Here is a 22,574-nt window from a genome sequence, read left to right as displayed (position 1 = left end):
TACATGGCACAGCTGATTGGTTGCTGTTGCATCAGCGTCTGATGAGCTGCAGCTCAACATTCAAACAAATACTGGGATTAGCAGTCTGCAGCACACTTTCAGAAACCCTCCACCTTCCCCAGCTCCACCTGTATAGATCTGCTACGGGGGTTAAATCGTCTATGTTATGTGCTGCAGCAGCATGTCTTATATGCTCATGTCTGTGATTGTATTGGCAGTAGCAAGTATCAGTACTTGAACTGCAGCAGCAGCAGCGTAGCAGATCTACAGTATTCCACCAAGACCAAATACATTAACATTGCCATATCCATAACCATGCCAATCTCTCTGAGAGTTGTCATGATATAACTTATTTTTATGAGTTAAAGCAATGTAAAAAAAACATGCTGTTATAACTTATTGATCATATTCTGTTACAGAGAAGAATTGGTTTATAATTAGATTAAATGAGCTTTTAAGGAAAGAAATGGCACGAGAGGTGTGTAAAATGTCTAACATCACAGATCTTATGTTTTCAAATCTGTGATGCAAAGCAGGCAAAGGACTGATGAGATAAGACAGAGGGAAGAGCCCTTAGTGACAAGGTCACAGGATGGACAGACGTGTTGTCCAGAACACACAATCCATTCTCATAAAGCTGGAGAGGGCCGCTCCAATGAACAGCTATTGATCCAGGCTTTGGTGTTTTGTTTCCTTTTAAATCAAGAGAGGATTTTCATGCTTTGACGCCGGTGCTATCTTCTTTCCAACAACCCATGTAAAATCAGAGAAGCACTTGGACTTAAAATAATGAAGGATTAAAATAATAAAGATTATTTACTCTAACTGTGGATAATACTGCTATAATTAATATTTGGAATGAAAATGATCACAGGGCTTATATAACCAACAGAGGAACAACAGTAATAAAAAACTAATAAGACTGCAAAGATTTACCCAATTATATCATAATGAAATACAGAAGCTAATATTAGAAACAAATAAAGTGAGGCAAATTATTGCAACGGTTGAGTTATTACTGCTATAGTCTCTTGTGCACATTAATTGTGCATATTATTGTCTTTTTCATGCAATCAGATATAAATATCAGAATAAATCTCACTAACAACAGTTTATTTCCCTCAGAAGAAGCCTAACTGTTCAGAGGCCTTTATAGGGACACGTCTACAGAAGCAGCAGTGCTAAACTGTCACTGTTTAGTTCAGGACATCAGTGTGTTGATTTAGCAGCAGTGCAGCTTCCGAGTATTGAGCAAACGTCAACTCTGATCCAAGATCAGCACTGTGGAAAGCATTAGGCAGTCATGTCAAATGAGCCGCTGAGCGAGGGGAAGCATGGAAAGCCATCAACACACAAAAAAAACTCTTGTTCCCTCATGTCAAGGGCAAGTCTGGGCACACACCTTCCTATAACAAAGACTTACGAAGTAAGGAAGAGTTCATCACAAAATGAAAAATGTTATAAAAGTAGACCACACAGTGGATTCATATTATATAAGTCTTCTGGAGTCATACGATAGCTTTTCATTATTAAAGGGGAAAGAAATCCCTCTCTTGGTGTTTCCAAAGGCTATTCTTCAAAATGGCACCATATGCCGAGAAACGACACATATAAACCAGTGATGGCATTAATGATTCTAATCCAGGCGCCAAGAGTGGGGCTGATGTGTGAGATTCAGTGAAGGGAAATGCACCTCTCATAAAGCCATCATATGTCTTCAGAAGACTGAAAACCTAGTGCATGAGTCATATGGACCATGCCAACTTACACATTTTTTGTGCTTACTAAATAGATAGTTCATCTAAAAATGAAAGATACGCCATCATTTATTCACCTTCATGTCATTCCAAACCTGCATTATTTTTTTTGTCTTTTTTTGTGTGTGCCTATGATGAAAGTCAATGTTCTTCCAATTTAATCTCATATGTTGCACAGCAGAAGAAAGTAAGTCATACAGGTTTGAAACAACATAAGGGTTTGAGCATGAGCAACATGAGTAAATCATGACATAATATTCAATTCTGGTGAATGGTGCCTTTAAGCTTGACGGACATGGTCATTAACAAATCTGCATAAAAAAATATTCACAAATTCTCCTTTTGCATACATAAAAATAACAGCATACATATTTGAAATGGATCAAGGGTGATAAAATGACAGACTGTTAATTTTTCGGTCAACTATCTCTTAAATGTTTACTAACACCTGAACACAAATAAATCTAATGCACATTGTGATATATATACATATTATTTTGTTGTTGTTCCAATAAAAACATTCCTGTCAATGATTTATAGATTTAACACTGAGAATGAATCATGTTGTTATAAATGCAATATGTTTTGAATCTACACAAAATATTCATGCTTTAAGTCAAGTCAAGTCAAGTCACCTTCATTTATATAGCGCTTTTAACAATATAGATTGTTTCAAAGCAGTTTTACAGTGATAATAGGAAATTAAAATAACAGAGATTGTTTTGGCTTTACAGAAGCGCTAGAATAAAGTTATTGTCCAGTTAAAGTTAGTTTTGATTGATTCACTTCCGTTGCAAAGATCATTAGTTATTAACTTAGGGGCCCGCTAACATGACACCGTTCTCTAACAGAAAACCCTTTATGCGCGCCGGCACGCTCATTCGCACAACAACAGTGCCTGGTGGTTTGAGAACGCAAACCTTGAAATAGGTTCCAAGGTGCAAGCCTTGAAAGATGTTAAAAAAAAAAGAAAAAAGAAAGTTATCTCTGCGCACACTTCAAAAACGCAAACCTGTGAAAACGCTGACGGCGTGCACATGCATATTACGTGTTTAGTCTATAGGTATGCACGTTTCAATATATATGAGCGCAGGCCTATAGTCTATAGTTTCTTTACAAATTGACCTCAACAAATTACTTGTCTGGCCTTAAAAATGTATAATACAGAATTATTTATCGCTTCCACGTAGCCATGTGAACTGGAATTATTTTGACAGCATTTTATCTGTACAGAGGTAAAGGGAAGGGAAGGAGGCCTTCACAGGGGAGAGACTAGTTGACACTTCAGGACTGCGTTGTCGTCATGTCCAGGCGCAGGTCCTTTATACTGTTTGTACATTGTACCTTGTTACCTTAAAATGTGTGTTCACACCCAAACAAAACATGGCAAAACCGGATATAACTGACATTAAAATTTCATAATCTTCTGATCTATGTTCATTACACTGGTGTATTTCCTCTAAACTGTTTGCGCACACACACACACACCGATACACACCCACACAACAGTTTGGATGAGCTGTTCACAGCTGGCGTAATGCATTCATAATATTTCCCCTGCAGGGCCTTTAATGTGAGTGTGCGCGGATAAGCAGAAGAGTCAGCGGTGATCCTGCGGGCCTGTAACGGATGCTGGCTGTTTGCTCTGTGACGGATGGTGGATAATGGATCTGATTGTGGCAATGATGTTTGCTCCCATCCGCCGCCTGTGCTGAAGGCGGTCTCTGGGAACACTGTGTCACTGTCTGGCCTTGTTTGATGAGGTTTGTTACTGGGCAGTCTGTCTGTCAGCATGCTGGGCTCATTCTAACCACCCCAAATCGACAGAACAGAACTGTGGGCTTCAGCAGCTCAAGGTCAATCTGTACCCAGCGCCATCTGACTCGGACTGGACAACAGCTGCTGACCGGAGAGCAAGAAACTATAAAGCATTGGGGCAGCAAGCGAACACACGTATAAGATACCGCGAAACATGAATCACACTGACACAATGCATGCACACATTAGGGTAAAAATAAGTAGTAGGAGATCTGCAACAGGAAGGGATGGCTGCAACATTTAGCTTTAGCTTCTTAGCTTTAGCTTTGGTTGTGTTTGTGCGGAATTTAACAAAGCCCCAAGAACACTGTTCTGTGTCATGCCTAGCAACACCATTAGCTATTCTAAAATCACTGTAAACCACAGATTCACTGGGCTTATTGCTTTTATAAACCGGCTACATATACTTTAAGATTTATCACAATTAATTAACTCGCAGCAATAAAAAAATAAATAAATTATTAATAACTTTTTTGAACTAAATTATTATTAATATTATTATTATTATTTTTAACAAAAACCTATAGTCTTACATAAAATATGCATCAAACGGCAAGTGACCCAAGGAGCAAAGTTGATATGTACACTAATGACATGACTTTTCATGAATAACTATCATTACACCTAGCTGATATATCAGTCATCCCATTTACCCCTCTAATAGGTAAACTTGCAAGACATGGAAAAGCAAATGCATGGTGGTAAATATGTTGTCAATTATCGCGTCAAAATCATGCCAAGCAATTCCTCCATACTATCAAAAGACTAAATCATTGCTTTTGGTTTGCACGTCTAGTCCAACGGGGGTGAAAGAATGCAACATGCCACAGTGAGTTTTTCTAATGGAGATTCAGAACCATTAATTTCTGGTATAATGGAAGAGAAAGAGCCTGTTGTACAGTACACGGTGGAGCCTGTAGTGAATTGGATGTGGGTCAGAGAAATGCCGCATATCTAGGTCATACTGAATCGTACAGAGGCTTAAGCCTTCTCTCATTCTGGCTCACCTATTAATAAAGCCCATAGGGGAGACACAGATTACAATTCTGCCTGTGACGCTCCATATTCACAAATCACAATCTCATTATTTAGCCAGGCAACAAAGCTCAAATATGCAGCGAGGAGGTAAATCATAGGGAATAGCTATTATATACTGGCTACTCCCTAATTTTCTCCCAATCTGACGCTGGATGAGTGCTGAAGATTTGCATAAAAGAAAATTCTGTCATAATTTACTCAGCATCGTGTTTTCCAAACCTGTATGATCTTCTTTCTTCTGCGACCACGAAAGTAAATATTTTGAAGAATGTTCATTACAGTTTTGGTGACCATTGACTTCTATTGTATGGACAAAAAAGAAATTCATACAGGTTTGGACCAATATGTGGGGGTGCCAGCCAACTCAGGTCTCCCTTTCTGTGCCAAACACACCTAGTCATTGGGGGAAAAGCTGTAGATTGTTGCAACTGTTGGTATGAAAGTTCCCTTGGTTAACAGGGAACTCTGATAAGCAGGACAGAATGAGGTTGTAATATATCCTCTGGAGAGATGTATTTCAAATGTGGGTAAAACAAAGGAAGTGACAACAGCAGCAAAACAATCTTTAAGGCAAAATGAACCATGTCCTGCCATAATCAGACTTAAAGTCAGCATTAAACGGAAGTTGCGTTAGTCTTTTCTTTCCCATTTTAACATATATCCGAGTGATGTGGCTTCTCAAACAAGAGAAAAACATAGGGTGGTACTTGATTTTGTCCATCGGGAATTGATTCAATTGTGGTTTTCTATTGATGCGATTACAGGTCGTCCCACCCTCACACAGAGAAACACGTCATCAGAGAAGAGAAAAGATGTCATTGCAAGAGGGAGGGGAAGTTATTTTAATTAAAGATTACAAGGGCACATGAATTAAAAAATAATAATAATTATTATTTATAATAAACACTGCAATATTCTATATAAAAAAATAAGAATAGTCCATTTTGATTTTATGGTGACTTTGAAGCCACAAACATCCACATCATCCGGTCTGGTAACTTTTTTTCCTGGATCTGCCTTCATTGATGACAGCAAGGTAACAATCGCGTTCGCCCAAAATTATGTCACTGTTGTCATTGCTGTGACTTAGGCAATAGCTCTCCATTAAGCTTAACAAACAAGCTAGCAAGTCTGGTGTTGGGATAAAATAGCACTGTGCAAGGTCGAAAATGCCACTAATAATAATAAAAATGCCCCCAAAATTCAAGATATGAATTGCCCTTGTATGAGTTTTTGTTTTTTGTGTAATATAACATAGTTGAGCAATATTACTCAAGCTATTTTCTACTGCTATTTTCCTAAATATCAGCACGATTGCAAATTACAACAGTTAAATAAACAATAAGTGTATTATATTAATTTATTATTTTTAGACACAATATTATCAATTTGTACTGTTGTTGGTTTATTTTGCCAAAAAAAAAAAAAAAAATAATAAAAAAAAAGTTACAAACAGCAGAACAGTTGTGTCTCTCTGGAGCATAAAGTGATGTTTCGTTCTTGAATTATTTTTTATGCGTTTTTAAACAAATCGGGTGAGTCAATGATTCAATGACCCATTTATAAAGACAGTTGCTCAATTCGGAGCCACATACTATATTTCCCATATCAACAAGTCACTTGCTTCGTTCATAAATGAATCAGCCTGTTTGAATGAATCGGTTGAATAAATTATTCTATGATTCACTTATTAAGACTTGCCGCCACCTACTGAAGGTTTTAGTTTCATATATAGTTTCATTTTATTTTCCCCAAACATTTCTATATTTAAAATGCTACGTTTAGAACATTCATCTCATAACATTATTCGTGCAATTGTAATTGCAGTGTTAATGGATTTTGATAAATGTGACCCTGGATAGTAGCACGGGTATATTTGTGGCAATAGCCAAAGCTCTTTTAAGCCAAAGCTCATTAGGATGTTAAGTAAAGATCATGTTCCATGAAGATATTTTGTAAATCTCCTACCGTAATATATAAAACATTTATTTTTGTAAGTGAATGCAGCACAATTACAAACATAAATGGACAATTTTAAAGGCGATTTTGTCAATGTTTCGATTGTTTTGCACCCTCAGATTCCAGATTTTCAAATAGCTGTATCTTGGCCAAATATTGTCCTATCCTATAAACCATACATCAATTGAAAGCTTATTTATTATATCTCAATTTAAAAAAATGGACCCATGTGACTGGTTTTGTGGTCCAGGGTCACAAATGGTAAGATGGGTTTTATGATACTGATTTAATTTAATTGGTATGAAAGCCATAAAGTCTATAGTGTTAAAATGTGTTAAGTTATTAAAAGATGTTCAACAGTATGTAACACTGCTTCTGATTTATGGGGATTATAAAAAAAAGAAATGGGTGGATTTTTACTATTATAGGCTGGTTGTTTACACACACTGTGGACACACATCAGTGTTCAAACACCATGAACATGTATTTTAACAAAATACTAAGTATTTTAACATTTAAAATAAAAATACCACCACCTTCAATAGCTGCATATACTCGAAGAACATGATACATGAATAATTTGCAACAGTTGATAGAGGAGAAACTTTATCTACAATAGATTGCTGTAGTTTCCCCCAGCTATTGGACTGCAGTATGAATACAATTTAGTGCTTTTTGCTTAGCCATTGTGCATGAGGCAAAGACAGCTGCCTTAGTCGGCTATGCTGTCATGGGAGCTGTCAGACGGATTTGGTAAACAGAGAGAGAGTACAGCAAGTCAGTGTCAAAATCTCCCTGCTCCACTGTCTAATTCAAGAAGACTAAGTGAGAGTGCAACTATCCACTTTCATGTTTACTGCTCCTGAACTTTATAATGAATCTGTGAGATGTTTGTAAAACCACAACCACTCAAAATAACAGAAGACACAAAGAATGACAAATGTGCACCTATTATAAGAATTTGACAACATTCACTGTCAAACACAAATTAAGCAAATATTGTTGCAGTACAAAAACTCTTCTTTTATGTTTACAACTAGCCTGACATTATCATACTCAGATTATAGTCAGAATGTGAGTCTAATACTGCTCCATTGGGCTGTGATTATGGGGCGTGTTTCAACAGAACCAGGAAAGAAAATGCCTCTGCACTCAATTTGATAGACCTACAACCAATCAGAGCAACGGAGTAAGTGACGTATGTTTTTCATTCATGTTTACGATCGACAAATGCCTTGATCGCGGTCGATATCTTCTATAACAGACGCGATGGCGGAATCTACACATGATGTTTTATAAACAAAGTTCGGGAGGAGCACGTTCAAATAATCAATCCAATCAACTTGTCATCAAACAATTACCATGTCTACCCTAATCAGCATGAGAGGAAGCATATATTTATTCACTCTGTCAACTTACCTAACATTCCTTGACAGTTTTCAGCATCCCTCCACTCACTCTTGGCTTGTTCTTCCACAGCCAGGAATACGGGGGGAGTACTTTGGGTTCGGGCCGAATACCGATCCCGGAGCCCTCTACTTGGATATCACGCCAAATATGCATTTATTCTATCTGACTTATTTGTAAGTGTGAACTCGTGAAATCTCAATTCTCCAGCGGCAGTCATCTTTGTTGTAAACGAATTCAACCAGAGCCCGTCTACGGAGAGCCTGCCCACTCCCTATTAAGTCCTATTGTACCGAATTTTGGTTGTAGTTCCACCAGAGTTCCACTGGAGACGATCGCCCATGAGTGCAAAATGAATGGGAGTCTATGGGGCTAGACGGCTAAATTTGTCTCTTTCACCCGATTGCTGTTGAGAAATCTCAGATTTGATTGTAGGTTTTGCAAGTTCAACATGGGTTATAGGTCGAAAGTTGAATGAACAAGTACTTATGTCCTTTCGATTTCTTACAGGTTGAGTTGTTGTTGCCCATAACACGCTAGCATTTTGCTAATGAACGCTGATTGGTCAGTGAAGGACTGATTACGACCAGAGATACCGCTTGATGGCATCGTGGCATCCGAAGCAGGACCAGAAACAACCAAAACAAAAACTCTTCTAGCACGTGTATTTACCTGTGTCAGCTGTGTTGTCGATGCCTCGAGAGAAAAGAAAGTGCAGAGCGCGAAAGCACCAAAGTGACTGAAGTATTGCCGTAAAGCAGTATCTCTGGTCGTACGATGTGTATGACGTCATTGACACTTTAAAAGACTTTTTAAAGCAAATAAGTGACTCTAAAAAATCTAACACCCAGCAGTGTGTAATTTCTTTGCATCTCCTTTCGAATACAACATTAAAATTACTAGACAAAAAAAAAATATCCTGAGAAAAGTGGATTTGATGGGTATAGTGCCATAGACCTCCATTCATTCTACACTCGTCCTGTGAGCGCCCTCATATGGAATCAGAGTGGAACTGCAACCAGTTCAGAAGCCGGAAGTGTACTGAGAGTGAAACTTCTCGCCTTATTAGACATTCTCTGATTCAACCCAAGCGCTCTTTGGTGACGTGGATGATTACGTTAATGTTGATCATCTGTCCATCATCCTATAAAGCCCGCCCTGACAATTTGATTGGTCCGAGCAACTTTTGTTCGGGCATAATAGCTCCTCAATGGATCAAGTCCAGACCGAACTTCCCGACCTAAAAATGTTGTGGGCGGGGCTAAGTTCGGCTGGCATCCAGGCTAATTCACAACAGCATAATTCCATACTCTTACTATTTCTGCTGTATGTAGCATGTGAAATGTCAGATGTTCTGTATGCGTAACATACCTGGATTTATGCCAAATTACATGGGAAAATGTGCATTTCTGACTGTGGTGAGAATGCGCAGAGACATCAAAAGCTGCAGGAGGGCAGAGAGAGCCCTCAAAACAATTTACAATTGTGAAACATCAACTACAATATAGCCTAATATTTGCAGATATTAATATGTTGCTTGCAAAAAAGAAAAAGTAAAAAAAAAAAAAAAAAAAAAACCTGACTACCCACTGAAGTTCTGAATATCCTTGTTCTTACATATCACAAACAAAAAATTATATTAAACATGATTATCTATTTTTATCATTATCTCCCTAAACTCTAAAAATGCATGACATTTTACAGCAAAAAAATACAATTTGGATTTTTCCAGGAGTATATACTGTGTACAGCATATATTACACAGTGCGCAACAAACTTAAATTTAATTTTAAACAGTATCAGTTAGCGTTTTTGTTTTCAAATAAGAAAAATATAATACATAAATAAATATAAAAAATCCAATTATTGTATAGTTGTCATGCTAGGTTGTTGCAAGTAATGCGTACAACAAAGGAGATTAGAATAGGGAATAGACTTTAATGATAAATCCACAAACATGTAGCTTCAACATATACATAAACGAGATCGGACATGGAACTGAACAAAACAGGGATTATATATACACACAGGGATAATGAGGGAAATAAACAAGAACAGCTGAAGAGAATGATAAACTAATGAGTTACCAAGGAAACAAACTACGAACTCAGGTAGGCTTAACAGGAACTAAACAGAACATACATGTTACAGGGTTCCTGAGGAGGACGAGGAACAGTAGTGGGAATAAAACAGTCAGGGGCAGGTAGAACAGTCCATGGGGGAGTGGAGGGTGGGAGGAGCCAGGAGCAGGAGGAGTTCAGCGGAAACCCAGACTCCAGTCAGGACTATGCCCTACAGCGGAGTAGAGGGATGGAGGAGCCATTGTGGAGATTTCCTCGACGAAGCCATGGGGACAATGGATGGAGACGAAGCCGGTGGAGAGGGAGTCCAGAGCGCGGACAGAGAGCAGATGGACCAGCATGACACCACAGGCTTTGGAGGCTGCAACGGAGCTGTAGCGATGACCCCCCGAGGTGGAACCAGGATCCTGAAGGGCTGAGGTGGAACCGGAGTCACTGAGGGCCGAGGTGGAGCCAGAGGGACGGCGGAACTAGACGGAGCCGTAGGGGCTGAGAGACGGGGCACAGCAGACTGTGGTGCAGGCGAGGTGAGGAGATCTCCGTTGGAGGTGGAGCCGGATGATCAAGGGAGCCCAGTGGAGCCATAAGTCAGATGGTCAGAGCTGGAGCCGAGGGAGGGAGGAGCCAAGGCAGAGGACTCAGGGCGATGGGTGGGAACAGTGGCTGGAGGCGGAGCCGGGGGATCTTCTTGGCTGGGTGAAGCTGGAGACCTGAAGGACCAGGGCAGATCCACACAGAGAGAAGTCGAGGGGCTGAAGGGAACAAGCGGAGGTGGGGCAGAGGAACTGGCTGATTTTGGATGAGGAGGTGGGAGAGAGAGGATGGGAGGGAATTCTGGGAACACAGTAGATTCTGAGCTGGGCAGGGCCAAGAGAGTTCATGCAGGGTGGGATAGCGGGAATGGGAGAAACAGGGAAATTTCCTCATCCAAATTCTCAAAATATCCACCAAAGGTCAGTAGCAGCTCACCATCAGTGGTGAGAGTGTGGGTGGGGTCTTCCTCTATTCCCTCGTACTACACAAGCATTCCTACGGCGGACGATGTTGCTGGTTTACACACCTAGTCAGACATCTTGTGAGGCTCAGGCTCCGAGGTGATGGCTTGCTCTGCCCTATTCTTTGTCATGGGCGTGAGCTCAGGCTCTGGCGTTCGCTCTGTGCAGCTTGGCTGGCTGGGCTCTGGGCTTGGCTGCGTACTGGATGTGAGGGTTAATCCACCGCAGAACATACAAATTACAATAGTCTGTCTGAAATGCTGTACTGATTTAAAAGGCATCAGATTACTCACATTCATTGCCTATTTTAAGTATTTTATCCTCCTGACTTTTAGAAATGCCACTTTAAATAGATTCTTTGCAACTTTTAAAAACACAGAAGCTCTTCCAATGAGATGTTGTTGCCAAAAAGAGAGCCCCCAAACAAGGGTAATGACTCATTGGGGTTGAAAAAAAGTTTCCTGTCATGGATGGGCAGCCATTTAAAGACACCATTCCCATGTCATTTAACCCAGATTAAAGGGCACAGTGGCGATAAATCTGGGTGCTTTGGACACCACATATCCCAAGCAAGTTAAGCTAGGGGGGGATTAACGCCAGAGATCCGCATTATCTAGACCTCTAGGGTTTTAGCGGGTCGGGATGCAATAGCAGGGCCCATTTCTGCAGGATCTTCCAGATTTGATCCGACTCTCGCCGTTATGGCTGGCAGGCTGAGCCCATGGGATAAGGCATTGGCCCTGTGGCTTAATCTAGTTTAAGTGGCACCCATGAACCACTTCTGTATGTCTCACTCAATCAACCTGAATCCACCCATCTCCCTTTTCAAACCCAAATATAGATCACCTAAAAAACATTGACAAAGATTATCACTTTGGGATAATGCGGACTGCCAGGCACAGATGGAAAGCGCTGCAGGCTGGAATCATTGTGCTGCTGTTGAGTAAAGCTGAATGCTGGAACTGCAGCTGTTACTGAAATGCTGTATACTCATAGAGCACAAATCCAATAAAAATGTTTTTTCTTATTTTATATTTGCCCCTTTACTATGGACTGATAATCTATATAAGTGACAATCTCTAATTTAAAATTACATGAACAATTAAAAACATGCACATTTAAGTATGGCATGCACAATACATGACCATCAATATCAGACAATATTCACAGTTTTTTGGTATGAAATAATTAATCCAATACTGAAAGTAAACAATGTATTTTTTTTACACTTTCTTTTCTACTGTATCTAATAAAGTTAATGCTTGATTGCAGTTTAATATAAAATTGGAGATTTTGTGAAATATTATAATAAACTTTCTTTCTTCTGTGGAACACAAAAGGTCAATTTTGTCAATATACACTACTGTTCAAAACTTATTGACCATCACATCAATTATTGACCATGAAAATAATTATTGGAAATTGGTCAATTTCTTAAACTGGTGCATTTCCAAATTCATAGTTCTATTAACTTTGTAAACTGCTTTATGAAAGAAGAAGTGATTTAGTCCCAAAGCAGTAGAAGGATTTTACAGCAATAACATCTAGGGATCCAGCAGCAATTGTGAAAAACTCATAAGCATTACTATCATGCTAACTCCCACTTCTCTCCTCTCACTCTCGTATATAGCTCATATGCATATAGATTCATAACTCTTGCAAGGTTGCTTCTCTCAAAGAGTGAAATTGTAAGTCATGCTCGCATAAGGATGCAATCTCGCATCAATTTTTAAAAATTCAGGCAGAAAATGGTCTGATTTTGTCTGATGGTTGGAGCTGGTGGATATAGTTTGATAAAAATTATTTGCACTAAAATATGAGCAGATCACATGAGCATTTAAAATAGAGCCAGACTAATTTTTCATGCCAAGTGCTAATTGTCTAATGTTTCACATTTTGTAGGAATAACAGTCTCCACAGGGAAAAGATAATATCTCAGTCAGAGCAAGATCATATTTTTAATAGCAACAGAATTCATAGTTTGTGATATGAAACTGTAAAATATACGTTTATAAGCACTTTGGCTATATCAGATGTCTCAAGGATCACAAGTGAGTTAACTTGATAAACTGTGCATTATTATCAGTAGAAAGGAGAGCTGCGATGGACTAATAGTGTTTTAATGTGGACCACTGACATTGACAACTGTGCTAAAGCATGGCCAACTCAAGGAAGTATGTCAGTGTGGGTATACTCTTCCTCAGGAAAGGCTGTAATAAAGTTTATTTTGATAACCCAAAACTCTGAGCCGCCCGTTGCTCATCTAATTGAAAGCGTTTATGCGAGCAGCAGCAGGAGAGACCTTCGTTCTCGCTCTAGAATTAAAATGCAAATGCACTCGAAACAAACTAAACAAAGCCTTTCTACAACTGGGATTTGCATGAACTTAAAAGTAGCCATGAAAGTCACCAAGTGTGGGGCACCAACTTTGAAGACAGAGCATTTAGCCAGCGTACGACGTCGCGCAAAGCCGCCTGACAGGAATAGAAGCAACCACGCATGAATCTAAAGGACTGATGCAACGACAACGGCAACATTTTTCACCACTGTGAATCTTGCTTTCTTCTTGTCTTCTTTTAGCCTCCCTCTGGGATGACTGTAGGAGGGCGAGTGTTTATGAGTGGGCTGTAGTAGCAATAATGGTGGATGTTGTCTGTGCCAATGATGCAGGGAGAGGTATGATGGGTGTGCTATTCCACACACACAGCAGGGGCATCCCCAGTGGGCTAGAGCCAGCGTCAGCAACCTGGCTGCAACACACAGATCTAACCAGCTGAGACACTGCCTGACTGAAGGTCACATCAGGAACAGAGGAAATGGCAACACAGCAGGCAACCTGCTGATCAATACTAACTCTAATTGGTCAGTAAGTAATATGAAATACAGTATGTACCAGGTAAAATAATATGTCATGCTACAAAAAAATGGGGGAAAAAAGCATAAAAGTTGTCCATAAGATTTGATGATGAATATTTTCAATGAATAACACCCTACATTTGGTCTGTTCTTTATACAAAGCTATTGTAATACTTCAGAATACCTGCATTATGATGCACAAGTTCTATGGCCCACTTTTATGATACTTTTATAGTGCTTTTTTGTCCTTTGGTCCTTGACAGCCAAAACAATGTAGGTTTTTATCAGTTTTTATTTCTTGTGATTTTCTTCTACTGTGGGGGCTGGGAGCTTGGAAAAAAGCTGGCTGCAGGGACCACAGGGCTACTGTGACATTTAAAGTGTTGGATAGATGAGCAATGTATCATGTATCAGAGTGAATTGAGGGGAGGGACTAGAGAGCACTACTCTATGTGAGTGCATTTTTAAGGATACGGAGTCCTACGACCTGCAGGCTTCTGCATTGCACATGAAATTTTAACATCTGGGGAAAGCAGCAAGACACATACGGTACATTTCAATATTTTAAGTGATCTAACTCTAAGGTACTACAGGTTGTCTTCAAGTGCCACACACCACTACCTCAGGAAAATATCATTCTGAAAGATTCTGACAATACTAATGATGAAAAATATTAATGTTAAAGAATACATGCAGGGGGTTCTATACATTACAATAAAATTGATTATATTTCAATATAGCCTAATATCTCAGTCTGTCTCATCCACTACATTACATTTCTCACAGAGCATCATTCCTTACCCATTTCTATACACAATTCCTAACAAACACAACACGATGCAATTAGGGTGACCAGACGTCCCGAAATCTAAGCTGTTGTCCCAAATCCGGCCCTAATTGTACCGAAAATTATACTAAAGCAAAATCTTGAGTAGTTATTGTCTGATAAAACATTAAAAACTGTCTGTGGAGGCTGAGACGTCCTGTAGCCAGCCCCCGCCGGCTGCTCATTGGCTGCAGCATCTTTTTTGTCTCTTTTTTTTTTAAGTTCTACAAAGATACCGTAAGCGTGAATTTAGATATGCATTGATAAGCGAGCGCAAGTTGCAGCAGACAGTGAATGTGCAGGTAGCCAGTCGTAAAGAGTGACTGATTGGTCGCAGCACTGTGTGCAAAATTTAATTTCTTATTTCTTATTTAATGGCCGACAATTTAGTTGTAATAATAATTTTGGCTTATTAGCGTTAGGCTATAACCTGAAAGGTCTAATTTACGCACTGTTACAACAGTCACTGTTTTTTGTTTTTTCAAAAAGACATTTGAGTTCATGATTTTAATTGATTTTTTTTTTTTTTTTTGTGGCAGACTAAAGAATAATGACAGACTGTTGATCTTTGAATACAAATATGTTTGGTTCAGGTTTGAAATTCATTATCTTTTATTATAGGCTATATAGTCTAATATCATAGTAGGCCTACCCGCCAAAAGACAGGCATTTTAAATCAATGAGGTAAGGTTAAACAAAATACAACGTCATGTTCTTTTGCTACGTGTTGAAAGCCTTGTGACATCATCAGTGTAAGTAGATACAATTTCCTGTGTCGGTAAACAGTTTAACTAAAGGTCAGTCCTAATTAGCAGATGCCCTAAACACGCTATGGCTAAAGGGACTGCCTGTCCCTTACAAAGGTGTTTAAAAGAGGATGGTGGCCTCTTAGCGAACAAGATAAGAAGGCCTGGTTTCACAGACAGGGCTTAGATTAAGCCAGCATTAGGCCTTAGTTCAACTGGGACATATAATAATAAAAAAATAAAAAAAACATTACTGGTGTGCATCTTAAGATAAAACAATGGCAGTGACACATTTTAAGATATGCCAGTGCAAGTTGCTTTCATAAACAGCTCAAACATGCATGTTAGTCTGGGACTAGGCTTGAGCCTGTTCTGTGAAACCGGGGGTATATGTCAGTTGGAAGAACGTAATCACACTGTGGCGGATGTTGTTGAGCCTGGGTAAGGTCAGTTTGTCTTTTTATTCAATGGAATTTGTTTACAGTAAAGAATGCACAACAACATTATTTTGGTTTAATGAACTTAACTCCAAACGAAAGTTTAAATAAAGTGTGCACACTCTTTAAAGTTTAGTTTGCTGAGTTTGTTACATCTGAGTCCCGTGAGCTGGTGCGCCGTCAAAAGGGGTTCGGACGGAAACTTCGGATGTATACGGTTCCAGCCAATGATCGGGCCGCAACCATTCCGGTTTCTGCCCCGGGGGACTCCAAGGACAATTTCGCTTCCTTTTCTTTTATTTATGTATAGGACTACATTTATAAAGAGAAGTCATTTGACAGTATTATTTGAAGTGTTTGTTTGTGTAGCTATATTTGATGTTTTCATATTGTTTATTTTGTGTAATGGCCATTATGTCTCTGCGTATCCCCCTTTATGTGTTAATTGGTGCTGGCCACCAATGTAAAAATTTGTTAACCGTTTCTGTATAAGTTAGTTGTGTTCTGTGAGAGAACAGGTCCTGTAGTCCCTAGACCTCTGTAATTATTTGAGAGGCAAATGCAGTGACTCATGTTTAGTTACGTTTTTTTTTTTTCCCTCTTTATAAATACTTTGGTTTACCTCAGTTGGGTTAACATTTGCTTTACTTTTGTAACCCCATTCTGTAGAAATAAACCCCTAAGCGTTTGCAGTAGCCTGCTGCCTCCGTGTTCTTTTTTTTCTTTACTGGTCACATCTATCACACACACATTGCCTCAGGTATCACCAAACTGGTCTCATATAATAATTACAGCAATAACAAAAGATGATATTCTGATTAAAAATTTGCAAGAAAATGCATTAACATTCAGGAACCATTTTTCTAATATTGAATCAACTAGCAAAACTATTTTTTTTATTTTTTTTATCGGATTTGTTTGCCCAGGGTTGGGAATGATCCCTGATGGCTGACAACCTGCCTTTACGTAATTCAACGAGAAGATGTATCACTCTCAGTCAAATATATGTATGAAAACATTTAAATTCTCATTCTTATATGACATTTTTGGCACTCTGAGTAGTGGTTTACATGCTTTATGTTGTGTTGCGCTGTAACTCTGAGCTCTTTCAAGCTGCCAGACAAACTGAGGAGAAAAGTGCTCCCTTTAAACCAACCCTGCTTAATCAATTCAGTGTCAAGATAGCCCAGTTGAATCACAACTTGGAGCCACGTTGCCATGGTTTCTGTCTCGACCCCCAGCTAGCTGCCTACAGTTTGGTTTGTTTGTTTATTCCTCAGGATAAAACTGGTATCAACATTACAAGTGTGTGAAGTAGGGGTGTCAATTTACATAAATTCCCATAATCAGTTGTTGTTTAAATTAACAAACAATTAATCGTTATCCTTAACCTCTTAAATCCGAAGCCAGGGACGCTACTAAGTTATCATGTTACTTAACAACCACTTGCTTAACCAACACAAAATAGGTGTCGTTTTAAAGTTTAGAAGATTGGCATATAGGATTGGCATGAATATAGGGAATATGACCTTAACAAGTGCTTTTAAATTTTCTAACATATCAGAATTGCTCTATTTTTTCAGCAGGAAAATATAACTGCTTTAAATGAAAATGTGATCTGTAAAATCATCATACATAACAGATAGACTTGTGTCATATAGCATTGAAAAGGTCTCAACTAGCAGAATACAACGAGCATGTTTGTTTCAGTCAGAGGCCAAACTAAACCAAGTACTTGTATGAGAAAGTGCCGCCGATGCCAGTGTAAACAGTATACACATGATGCTTTTGTGCCATGTTTTGTTCTGTAAGTTCCCGCAACATTAGTAAACCGTAGTAGATCCCATATTTTTATTTAGAGCAGATGGTCTCGAACGAGCCCGAACGAAACATAAGACAATGTGTAGATCACGGAGTAACATGACATGCTGCTTGGCTAAAGCTATAGGACTTCCGGGATCTGATCACGTTGCGTTCATGACACAGTGTTTTCCAACGTCATTTGAAAGTTTAATCAATGGAAACTGGATCTCGGGTATGGTGGGTAGATAAAGAGGGTAGGGGCAATGTGTAGAGACCAATCGGACACTGTTTTACAGCTGGAGAGGGCTTGGATTGGTTTGATCGCTCAGATTGACAAGTCTTTATTTACCATGTGCCATAGAATAGGAGCGCACAGCTGAAACAGCGCTGGGAAATCATCACTTCTCAACCAGGATATTATTACTTGTTTATTCTGTTTACATTTATTGTGGCGTTTACACAAGCAAGTAGTTCTCATGTTCAGTAAAATCGATTGTTTGGTGTTTTTTTTTTTTTTTTTACCCTTGGTTATGTAAGAATTGAGAAATTAGAAAATGCCGGGCAGTCTGGTTGAGGAACGACCACTCCCCCAGAAGACAAAGGACCTTTCTCGAAATTAACATTTGACTCTCTCTTGAGAAACTAGCATCCCCGAGTCAATCACCTCCCCCATGTTGTCTCTCTCTCACGCTGAGATCACCAGATATTCACTCAAAAATCTATATGGTTTAATGTGAATAATTATCATACAGTATTATACATGTTTGGTATCATTTGAAATGTCTATGTGCGACTGGTACAAATGTCTCATTCCCAAAGAAGTAAACCAAAAGGTAATAAAGTTAAGAGTTTAGAGAACTTGCACACAGAGGAGGTCTGTGTTCTGTCTATATAAAGAAATGCAACAAGAGGCTCAGGGCGATTTGTAACTCAAATTAGACCGTAACGCAGAGTGTATGCAAGACACTGAATTGAATTACAAGAAGTGAATTTCCGTTTAGAACAGCAAAAATGCTGCTTGACCAATCAAAATTTGGGTGTGTCTTACCTCTGTTTTAATTTAATGTTACTTTAGATAAGTGTACGTGGGAAACCACGGCATGGCCAATCCAAAGCTATTATAAGAGAAGTAATGTTGGTGAACTTAAATCTGTAATAGTGGCCATACCTCTGCCTGAAGTAAACTTTAATTTCAAGTGTATGCAATCACGGGGGCTATACCAAAGTATATTTGATTGTGTAAGCGTGAATGCGACCAATCTCAGGTATATAGCCAATTACCTCTGTTCGGAGACCAAAACTGACTAACTTGTGATCGTAAGACCCGCGTTAAGCAGAAGGCGTGAGGACCTCAGAGCGACGTAGCTTCCTAATATGAACTGGTAAAATATAAGTAAAGAGTTAAAAGGAATAATCAAACATTCGCTCACTTTTAATGATGCTCGGATATCATTAAAACCTTTTTCATTTATGGAGTCAGATGAAATAACGAGGTAATACATATGAGAAAATGTAATTCATTTAATCTTGTTGTGTTACGTGAAAGGAAAGACATTGGATCTACGTTCTATCGGATACCGCCATTGGACCGATTTAGACGGGCTTACAGTTAATTATGTTTCGAAATAAACGACTAGCCAAACTAATCAATTGCATGGCTTGAAGACATTAGGTGTGTTGGCTTGAAGCGGTGTTGTGCAGACCGATCAGTGTATGACATAAATATATATCGCAAGAGCGATTAGAGAGCAGATGGTTCCGTATGCTTTCTAATTGCTCTCGCAGTACTTTGATGTCATACACAACGATTGGTCTGCACAGCACCACATCAAGTCCAACACACCTATTAATACATTTATAATAAGTAACTATGGTGCGCGCCTCATTTATTCGTGTGTGTCTGCTGCACGTGTTTTACACGAGCCGCACACTTCTCAAAACTACCTCTCTTATTTGACCAAATTAAATTATTATTGACAATTTATCTATCATTGTTTAATCGTTAGCATCCCTAGTGTGAAGCCTCTGTTCTATACATTTGTGTAAAATTGTGGTCTGTAACTCCGTGATGTGTTTGTAACACATAAACCACCAGCAGTAGGTGAGATACAAATCATGGACTGGAAGAGACACTAAAGGATGATAGAAAAATCTCCACACTCTTTGAATACATTTTATAATTACAGAATATTGAAAACTGGATGTTTTGCTTACCTGAACAAATCAGTTTCATCAACATGTACTCCCTGCCACAGTCTTTCTTATAGTAACATCCTAATCGATTGACCAAACAAGTTCCAATTTTGATTTTCTCCTTTTTGCAAAGAAGGATGATGGTCTCATCTGCAGGAAGAAGAGAGAGATTAAAGGGAGAGAAAGAGAGATAGAAAGAATGTAATAAGTATGAAAGTGACGATCACCCAGATGTTTAAATGCCCTGTGGCTATATCCCACCTGGGACCACCCACCCCATGTCAATCATATGACCACAGACCCTATATATTATTTATGACAAAGGGCATCTTCATTCAAATAAAGCCAAAACACAAGTCAGTTCAGAGGGCATTTTTCCAGACACATACACCAACTAACCATCTCATAAACACTTTAGCTCATATACAATGCAAAAACAAGCACAATTTTAAAATTTGCAGTATTTACGTGGGGTGATTATAAGTCGTATTCTTGTATTTTCTATAAGTCCAGTTGCACCAAAAAAAAAAGAGATATGCATTGAGTTGTAAACAGTTTGATTGATTTTGAAATGGTTAATTCAAGTGCACAGAACAAAATCTACAACTTGATGACTTCATGAATACTCTGGGTTATTCAGTTTATCTTACCAGTGATTCATGATTCATGGTACTAATGATTTATTTACAATTTGCATTTGATCACATTCAATACTTCTCAAAAACAACAGTGCCATAACTATAACATGCAAATGGAATTTAAACAGATAATAAAAATTGTGTAAAACATCATTTTCTTGTTCTGGATGATTTCCTGGGCAATAACAAACAGAAAACCACTTCAAAGTATAGATTTTTCCATTGAACTGCAGCCAAATTGTGTATATCTTTAAAATGGAACAACAGCTGATAATCGAATGGCATAGGCTACATAAAGTGTACACTAACCTCCAGATAACCTAAAGCAACTATGCCTAATTATACAGGACGCATTTGAGAAAGCATGCATAAATGTACTCACATGCTTTGGTGTAATTCTTGCCAGTCTTGATTATATCAGAAGTAGTGAAAACTAGAGGACAGTGCAAGAGGAAAACTGGAAATTAAAAGGGGCAGAGAGACAGAGAGAGTCAAAACGAGAGGGATGACATTTTAACTTCATTATCATAGGCTATTATTTTATTTTAATTCTGCATCCCTGCTTGCAGGGTTGCCTCTGACAGCATTGCATCTCACGGGATCTTGGGATCTCAGATGTGTGTGCAGGTGCAATCATTCAGAACCAAGGGAGACCAACTGACTAGAGCAACAAGCTACCATGGAGCCAGGCTAACAATTCAACAAACTTAGAATGGTACATAGTGACCTTTATGTTGTAACATTATTAGGTTACGAAAATAGCCAATTTTGAAGGGAGAAGATAGATAGATAGATAGATAGATAGATAGATAGATAGATAGATAGATAGATAGATAGATAGATAGATAGATAGATAGATAGATAGATAGATAGATAGATAGATAGATAGATAGATAGATCTCTCAGAGTACAGCGAGAATTGTCGTGTCTGTATGACTTTAAGATACGGAACAGGTGAAGTAACCTACTTACCCGCTCGCAGAGAAGAAAATAGACCCATGCAAGTTAAACGTCAGTGTTTCTCGGATTGCTCTGCAAAGCCCATGTGGACTCAGAGCTGCATCTGAATGTTACTCTGCTACCCTCCTCACACGTGTTTCATCTATCACAGCCCTGCAAATTCATCTCCTCTACATGTCTAAATATCTCGCGCGGTCGATTGTCTCGTTCACTGCATGCATGTGCCGCACATCAAATCATCTGACAGAGCTGCGCAAACGCCGCTTTAATCCGAATCCAAATTCCAAAACGATTTCTTACAGTTTGATCGCGGCGCTTTCACAGAGACTGTTAAAATAACGGTTAACAATTGCTGTATGTGTATCCTCGCCTGCTCGCCACCTCATGGCTGAGTCTCCTGGCACTTCATAAGGCTTTCTGAATAAAGAAATGAGGGCAGGTGATGCTGTGCCATTACAGAGAGAGGGAGAGAGAGGGAGAGAGAGCACTGCATTCGCGATAGACGAATACTTGGAGAGTAAATAATACGCCTCAATAGAATAGATATAAAAGAGAAAATCATAATCTTGGTTGCTTTTCTCTCCTCTCTGCTCACTTTCCTGTTGAGCTTCTTGAAACAACAAATTAAATTTAACACGGCACATTTGTTATTATCGTAGGCTAAAGAGTGCAGATTTGTGTGCTGTATTGTTTAGGGATAATCAAAGAAAAAGCAACATAATACTGTACACTCAAAAAATATTATTTGACTGAACTGATTTTTTTTTTTTTTTTTCTCTCTATTCACTAATTTGTTTTCACTATACACAAAACTGGGAGAAAGCACAAATAAGGACAACAACAGCAGTGCCACTGACATTTCCATATAGATAGAAAGATAGATAGACTAGATCACCAAATAACACAATATACACCCTCTTTCTCCTTTCTTGCTCAAACACACACAAAAAATTGCTTAATTTCAACATTTACTCTTCTCATCCCATGCACACTCTGGGAACTAGTGGCCTTTGCCCAGTTAATGGAAAAAAAAAAAAACAAAAAAAAAAAAACACATATT

General features: G+C 38.8%; 1 protein-coding gene across 3 annotated transcripts in view; it reads right to left on the bottom strand.

The window, feature by feature from the left end:
* The window catches only part of bean1 (brain expressed, associated with NEDD4, 1), a 59,583-nt gene extending 37,614 nt beyond the window's left edge, over positions 1-21,969 (bottom strand). The window contains exons 1-3 of one of the 3 annotated variants that reach the window (XM_079865776.1): positions 21,527-21,969; positions 20,937-21,011; positions 19,938-20,066 (exon numbers count right to left, since the gene is read on the bottom strand). In XM_079865776.1, the coding sequence (XP_079721902.1) occupies positions 19,938-20,066; positions 20,937-21,011; positions 21,527-21,554 (232 nt within the window). In that variant the 5' untranslated portion in view covers positions 21,555-21,969. The remainder of the gene's footprint in view (positions 1-19,937; positions 20,067-20,936; positions 21,012-21,526) is intronic. The other 2 variants (XM_079865777.1, XM_079865778.1) reach the window with 2 other exon arrangements.
* Between the last annotated feature and the right edge of the window lie 605 nt (positions 21,970-22,574).

The sequence above is a fragment of the Squalius cephalus genome (genome assembly GCF_949319135.1).
Source record: "Squalius cephalus genome assembly, chromosome: 3".
NCBI lineage: Eukaryota > Metazoa > Chordata > Actinopteri > Cypriniformes > Leuciscidae > Squalius > Squalius cephalus.
Note: the sequence above shows the minus strand (reverse complement) of the source record. Positions and strands in the feature narration are given on the sequence as shown.